Source organism: Cryptotermes secundus, unplaced genomic scaffold, assembly GCF_002891405.2.
Source record: "Cryptotermes secundus unplaced genomic scaffold, Csec_1.0 scaffold318, whole genome shotgun sequence".
NCBI lineage: Eukaryota > Metazoa > Arthropoda > Insecta > Blattodea > Kalotermitidae > Cryptotermes > Cryptotermes secundus.
This window is the reverse complement of record NW_019730108.1, coordinates 792,061-800,529: the sequence shown is the minus strand read 5'-3', so window position 1 is coordinate 800,529 and position 8,469 is coordinate 792,061. Positions and strand designations below refer to the sequence as shown.

General features: G+C 36.6%; 1 protein-coding gene across 1 annotated transcript in view; it reads right to left on the bottom strand.

Moving 5' to 3' along the window:
* LOC117282031 (zinc finger protein 572-like) overlaps positions 1-8,469 on the bottom strand; it is a 50,098-nt gene that overhangs the window by 31,315 nt on the left and 10,314 nt on the right. The window contains exons 2-3 of the mRNA XM_033752127.1: positions 3,081-3,212; positions 2,096-2,169 (exon numbers count right to left, since the gene is read on the bottom strand). Of these exons, the coding sequence (XP_033608018.1) occupies positions 2,096-2,169; positions 3,081-3,212 (206 nt within the window). The remainder of the gene's footprint in view (positions 1-2,095; positions 2,170-3,080; positions 3,213-8,469) is intronic.

The window sequence follows — 8,469 nt, the reverse complement described above, 5'->3', positions numbered from 1 at the left end:
TTTTTCTCTTCCCAAAAATCAAGTCTGCGCTGAAAGGGACCAGGTTCGAGTCCGTGGATGCAGTGAAAGCAAAAGCGACGCAACTCTTGAAGAGCATAACACAAGATGACCTGCAGCACTGCTTCCAACAGTGGAAAATTCGCATGGAGCGGTGTAGGGATCGGGGAGGGGACTACATTGAAGGGGATAACATTTCGACTGTCTGATTTTTTTTTAATAAAGGGTTAGAGCATGAATCCGGTTTCTTTATTGCCACATCTTGTACGCTAAACTTTTCCACCTGTAACGTAAGTGCTGTGTCAGGACCTAGCCCTTCAACAAGGTGCATCACAGCTTCAAACATCTGCAAATCTATGGACATTCTCAACATCTCCCTTGAGGATAAATTCTCCTTTGCGTAATCCTACTGACTTACATCAGTAGCATGTTGCCTAGTATTCAATTTGAGTTCAGTTCTCGCTCTAGCCTTAGTCTAGCTTTTGTTACGTATACACTTTCAGTGCTCGCCTGTTAGCAGGCATTTAAATAAAGGAACTTAATCATAATCAACACCACCACCACCACAGCTACTATTTACTAAGTACGGCTATTCAGCAAATGTAACACCAATATAAAATACACTCATGAAATGTGACCTAGCATTAGGATGCCTCCTGTTATTTACTTAAGGTTCAGTAAACAATCCTGTCAGAAGATCAGACTCCCTGACATCAAGTGGCAAGGGGTATAGTGGATAACAAGTAAATTTCAAACAATGTCATGGCCAGTCTGAGGCAGCATCCAAGTAGGCTGGGGTGGGGAGAGGAGAAAGGAAAAATCATCTGTTAGGATAGATGGCCAGTCTCTGGGGCAGGATTCCCCAAATTTAATGCTGTAATACTACCTTTTTCCACTGAAAACTTAGGTCTCAAATATCAATCTCATTCAAGTTTGAAATATCATATATAAACAGTAATGTGAACTCTTCAAACCAAGAATGTAATTTAAAAAAATATAAAAATTTTAATATCAGATGAAATTCTCCTGTTTCGTTGTATTTTGACTATGAAGTTTAACATGAAATGCCTCAAATCAGAAATAATATTTGAGCACAATAAAACAAATCTGTGTACATTATTAATAATACCCTATTTTAACTTTCCAAGAATGGGAGATATTTGAACTGTGTCAATGATAAAGGAAAAGGTAAGGCAAAGGATGGAAAGTGCAGAGGGGGGTGTACAAGGAAGGACTGGGTTCTTTCTAGGTGCCTTCCCTCTCTGTACCTCAGTTGGTTGGCCAATCCATATACCATGTGTATTTATAAGAGTCAATGAAGCTTTGAGATATTCTGCCACATCTTCAGAGTTATTTTTTAACGGCTACACGAATGTAATGAAATTATTCATTCATTCATTCATATTTATTTCGTTCCAGAGATCTACAATTGGCAGTGCTGCCTTGAGATATAGGACATGTCAATAAAAAGTACATTTAAAATGATAAATTGTTAAAAATTAAATATCCAAGACATTTAAAAAGGCAACATATAACTGTAGTACATTAACAGTTGTAGAACACAAACAAGTAACACATCAAACCAAATCACAGACACGACACCGAAACAAACAACGTCAAAAATCAGGTGCCATTCACAACAATTATAAACAAAAACAGACAGATAATATTATATTCTAGATGTGACAAATAATAGGCGCAATCTTTATCTATAGGAAGCACAATCATTCCTTGATTTCCATTCATAATACTCATGTAAGGAATAAAAAGAGCCCACCTGCAAAAATTTTTTTAGGGAATATTTGAATTTCTTAATGTCCTCTGACAAGCTTTTAATTCTACATGGCAAGTTGTTAAATATCCTAATCCCACTATAAAACACTCCCTTTTGCACTTTAGTCAGTTTACAGGTTGGATAATGTAAATCTAAATGTAAATTAAAATGCACTTCAGTGACAAACAGTGAAAAGTTTGCATTCTGAAGCACAAAATATAAAAACTGAAATACACAAGTAACACATCACTTTGTTTCAAAAATTAAAAACAACAACACATCCCATGTGAATCTCTGACCTGTAAATTAGTTCACCAATCTCACCTCTTGCGACGGACTTCATGTTCTTCTGTTGTCACTTCCACTTCTAGGAACTCCCCAACATTCCACGATTCTTCCTAAACGTAACAATACCAATTCCTATGTTGTAAAATTCAAGAATATTAGGACTGCGTGAGTAGACTAAGCTTGTGGAAGTAAAAGACATGCTAAATGTCATATTGTTACAAAGCTTTCCATATTACAAATTTGTTCATCCATGCATTAATCAAGCAGATTCTATTTGAACTTTGTGATACTGTTACGTTGACTGTATTTACTATGTATCTCTCAGCACATCCACAACATACTGTCACCTTTTCAGGATACTTTGATATAATGCCATTTTATCAAAGCTTACTACAGAAACAAGTTTATACCTACAAATTATTTTCAACAACTGCTCCGTTACATTGCGACATTCACAAACATATGATACCTTATACATGTAACAATTTTTAAAATATATTTCAGAATAATTCTGGATGACTGCAGAACAAATGCTGAAGGACTTTCAATACAAGGGCATATACTCCATTAACTACCAATAAACCAATTAAAATGTTAACAATTTTTCAGAAATTATCCTTAAGTGAGATATCTATCTATAACTTCAGTCCTATCACATCCATCCACTAATTATGATATGAAGATCAAAATCTGTACTCCACTTACATGCACAGCAATAAAAGTGATAATCATTTGAGAACAGTTTGCAAACTTCTGTAACATAAATATTAGCTCATAATTCGAGTACATTAAGCCCTATGTTCTGGAACCACGTTGCTTGTAATTTTATAACATGGCTCTTGTTTAAGCTGGTGTTCTTTTCAGCTTTTATGTGTAAATATGTATTATGATCTTTACTCAATTCTTGTGCCGGAATAGCATTCTTAGTATTTTGGTTTAAATTCTAATATTGTTGATAATAATACAACGGTGCATGAAGAGATTAAACAAAGATAATGTATATTCCGCTAACATCACCCACCTTTACCTCACTTGTAATCTCCGACAAAGTTCGTTGTTCCTCTTTCATGCCACCGAAAGAGCCATCATTCACTGAAGACATCTGGTGACCATCGCTGTCTGAATCTGGTTCCAGTTTAACGTCCATGATAAGCTGTGTGACAAATGGTTTACATAAGCCGGCTTTGTTACAAAGCCCCAGGGACTGAATCAAAATAAGATCTGATTCTAATATTCATATTGCATGTTCAAGGGGCAAGACACGCACAGTAACATGTTGAAGTACAAAAGATTTAATTCTGAGCAGAAATATGTCTTAATAAAATATGCCTGTATAACAGCTGAATGAAATACTTCGTTTATTCGGTTTCTTAAGACAATTCCTATATCGGAAACCATACTCTGGTGTAATTAATTACCGCTGAAAATTTAATGGACAAGTACGTTGACTAAATCCCGACGATACATATACACCAAAAACGCAGTAGAATCACGAAACACACGTATTCTGACATGAACGCACTATAGCCAACCATACAGAAATATTCCGTATTTTCGAGCTTTCTCCGGTAATATTAATCAATTTTGTCGCTAAGCGGTCGATAAGTGTTCTTTCATAGCCGAAATCTCCTTATCCATCCGAAAATAACAACAGGAAGTACAAGTAACTCAAAAAATAAAATTTTCGGCTTCAGCGTACACATATTTCTATTCACAGCCACCTAAATCGTTACGGTTATTTCTTCAGATTCTAATGAATCTCTCAGCTGATATAGCGACCATAGCGACTATGCTGCAAAATATGCGAATCAAGTTACGGTGGCGGTAGAGGAACAGTAGAGGAATGAGTTTTGTCTTCCCGATGCCGTCTAGACCGACTCTACGCTGCAGGCAGCCTCATGTTCATGTTCATGTCTTTCAAATTCAAGCAAATCCAGAAACAGGTTGAGAAGTATATTCACAAACCATTGGATATAAAATGAGTCGCATATCAGAACAAATGTTCCAATTAATCACTGGAGCAAGTCTAGCCAACATAATGTAAAATAAACATAACACAAATATTGGACATAAATAAATATGATTACAAAAAATTAAATGCAAATGAAGAACGTGTTAACCATTCACACAATAAAATTCCTTCAGTTTGTAAAAACAGTGCAACACCAGATATCTTCTTCAGGAACTCTTAAAAATTTTGGGTACAAAATTTCCCCCAACAAATTATAAAATCAGATTCCTACATACAGTGTTTACAGACCCCTTCTTCCAATTCTACCAGAGATGGGAACTCAAATTTTTCATTAAATGCCTCAAAATGTGCCTCCTGCGGACCTATTTTCTTGAAAAATATTTCCCACATGAATCACATATGAAGAACTTATCAAGAGTGTGCGTTAGAAGGTGATGCCTGTGATCACAATTTCTTAAAAATGCTTTCCCACACATCCATGTAAAAAGCTTTACTTCTGTATGTCTCAAAGTGTAACACTTCAGGGCATCACCAACTGAAAAATTTCTTTCGACACAAATCACATTTAAAAGGCTTCTCTCCTGTATGTCTAAACATGTAACCACACAGGTCCTCACTCTGTGAAAAGTACTACCCACATACATTGCATTTAGAGTGCTTTTCACCAGTGTGGCCAAGCAAGTGTTCCTTCAAACTTCCTTTCTGCGTAAATATGCCCCCACATACATTACACTTAAAATGCTTCTCACCTGTGTGAAATTAAATGTTTCTTTAAATATTCATTCCGTGAAAATGATTTCCTACATACACCACACTTCAAGCATTTCATACCTGTGTGCACAAGTAAATGTTGCTTCAATAATCCACACACATTACATTACATCATATCACAGACCTTTTATCTGAGTGTCTGAAAAGATATTTCTTCAAATACTGTGCCTGTGAAAATGATTTAAAGTATAAATTACATTTAAAACCCTTTTCACCAGTGTGTATAAAAAAGTGTTTCTTCAAGTAACAAGTATGTGCAAATGACTTCCCTTCATAAATCACAATAAATGATACAAACTCCGTCCCAAGTGCAAACAATATACAGTAGAACTTGGTTATAACGTCATCAAAGGGACCTAAAAATAGTGTCGTTATAAACGAATGTCGTTGTAACCGAAATGGGCACTTCCACAGTAGCCTTATGTTAGTCACGTAAAAATCTACCAAAAACCGAGTTAAAATGTTGCATTTTTTAGTGAAATACGTAGTTAAGTACAGACTAACGTAACATTAACGTGGAATTGCCCAAATGTGTAATATCAAAGACATATTACAGCGCTTTTCACTGACAATACACACAATATTTCACGAATCACTTTAACTTTCTCTTCAATGCTTAAAACTTTCCTTTTCATTGCCATGTTTTCGCTACTGCACTTCTCTGGGTTTAGGCAGGAACACTACAGGGTAAGTAGACAATGTGAGGTCCTGTTAGACGAGATTCTAGGAAAGGAATGCAGTTAACAACCTGCCGCGTCCTCTTGCACTATTCACGCAGCCCCACCCCACACCCTTGTTTTCGCATAAAACCCACGCTCCTCTTGCAGCCCGCGGTCGTATTCTTCCAGGACAGTCACGTCAGCAAGTAGAGAAAGTGAGGGTGGGCAGACACATCGAACTTTCCCACGATATCAGAGAAATTCAGGAATGAAAATGACGTTACATATGAGGTTGATGCATTTGTGAATGTCATACGAAGCAAGGTATAAAAACAGTTGCTTTATGAGGAATTAGTTCGTACCATTGAAAATTTGACGCAATAGACAAGGAGTCGCAGAAACCGATGTTGCTATAACCAAGTTTTACTGTATATTATATGTCTTTGATCTTGTTCTCTTCTACACTACATGTTTCGGCCTCTATCGGCCATCATCAGGTGTATACTCTTAACGTTGCTGCCACACTTGAACCCAGTCTAAAGTTTAACATTTAAAAAACACATTGTTATTTTCTTCGTATTATCAACATCTACCTCATTGATATGTGTCTGGTATGTAGATTATATTACATAATATTATATAATATTCATAAATCACATTTATAAGGCTTTTCGCCTGTGCGAGAAGTGTCCAACCTGTGTAAATAATTACCCACAGACATCACATTCATATGGCTTCTCACCTGTGTGTAAAAATGTGAAAACGCAAGTGTTGTCGCTGTGCAAATGGCTTCCCACAAACAACACATTCAAAACGCTTTTCAGCTGTGTGTGTGCAAATATGTTGCTTCAAGTATTCATTCTGTGAAAATGATTTTCCACATATGTCACATTTAACTGTAGGGAAAACAGCTGCAGAAATCTGCAACATGTTGCATGAAGCTTACAGCCTTGAGTCAATCCACGACCTGCACGTACAATATCAAACTAATTTTCAGAATCCTGTTTACTTCCAATGACTTCATTTTGTACTGGAACCATGCATGATTCTCATACTGCATTCCTACCTTAATGGGTATGAGGCATATAAAGAGGGGTAAAAGTAAAATTACCAGGCCGTGAAGGCCCATAGGGTTGTGAGACATTGAGGGTCCCATACTATCTAGACAATCGGCTCAAAGATGGCGGTAAGACTGTCAGCCTTATGCGCTGGCCGCGCTTTACTCCCCAGGAAAATTATTTAATTAATTCCTGGTACTCATTTCTGTTAGAGGCTGAGTAAACCCCAGGGCCTAGTGCAGCTGGAAGGATTAGGTCCAGAAGAAAAATGTATATGCACTTTAACATACAATATATCTGCCTAAGTGATTTATTGGTACATCTTCTGTTCAACTTTGAAAATGTCCACAGATAACCTCCACTAAAGTGTGTTACAGAGGTTATCTACGGACATTTTCAAAGATTAACTAAAGATATACCAATAAATGATTTAGGCAGATATTCTGTATTTTGAAGTGTGTTTACATTTTTTGGGCCCTCTGGTGAGTATCTATTTTGGATACTACAGAAGAAATCTCATTCATTGCATTATCACAAAGCACTGGAACAGCACCCTGCACTAGTTATAAAATGACAATGTATGACAGGAGTGAATTAAGATATATCATATGCCTATATGTAATGTAATGTAATGTGTCTGTCCACTTGGACATCCCCCACATCTCTTCTCTGTATAAAATTATGCTGGATAATTTCCTACACAATCGCCTTATCAAAAGGCAGAATTATGTCAGTACTGCATTTGAAGTTATATGTCATTACCGATGTTCATGTACATTAACAGACTGCTCAGATGAAAGGGTAACATGCATACTCTTCCTCAGATTATACACCTCTGTAGACTGACCTTTCGCTATAGGATGCCTCCAAATGCTGAACAAAAAGAGTTCAACTTGGCATTCTTTCCCTACACAGACATAACATTATCATTCTAAGATTCCTAACAGTATTCAGAATCTGCTGCTGAATGCTCTCTTACACTTCACTCATTCTAACTGGGGCTCCTCAACATAAGAAAAAAACTGAAATACTTTTTTGAATTGTTTCATTTTGGTCCGTTACACTATCATTGAAGGAAGATGGTTCCTTGGAACCGAAACATGTAAGGCAGATGAGATAATTAAGTGATCAAAATATATATTGTTGCACTTGACGGAAAATCTATTGTCAATTAGTGACTGAAATACTTGTTAACACACACACAATGCAAATTATTACCTGAAACTGTAAACGGCAAGTTGTTAACAGTAACAAACAATTACGACCAACATATCATGGAGAAATAATTTTAATAATGGTCAGATTTAAACATGTCATTGAAGGTAATGAAACAATAGAAAATTGGTACTTCAAGCCACATCTTGACACAAATTATATCTACACAAATTATTTTTATAGGAACCTCTTACCAGATTTACATACACTCATTTCTAAGCATTTATATGAACTGTGCATGTCTCGGAGGTACATTCGTCCATCTTCAGGACTGACATGTGAAGGTTCAGAATACGCTTACTTAACTTCTTTTGGCTTATTTTGGACTTCACCCATCGTCCGGTATATAAAAAGACAAAAAACCACAACGTTTCGGAGACTGGATCTGTCTCCGTCTTCAGGTGTATAGGGAAGGTTTAACCTACTCAGTTGGGCCCCTTAGAAAGAGCTAGTCTCAATCACTGGACAAACGTTGATCTCTAGAAACAACCTATGAACAACCGACAACCGGTTCCGTCAGTGGGAGGAAAGAATAAAATCGCAGTAAAAACACGATAGAAAATTTGTGCCAAACATGCACTTGTCAACAATGTAAAGAAACAGAAGTATGGGTTATATTCCATGAATTCAGTTAAAAACGAAAGTAAAAACTGGATAAAGCATGCCTTATCTGCATGGTTAAAGAATCGTGCCACCATGGCGACTTCCGGGAATCAGACTAATCTCCGGAAAAAA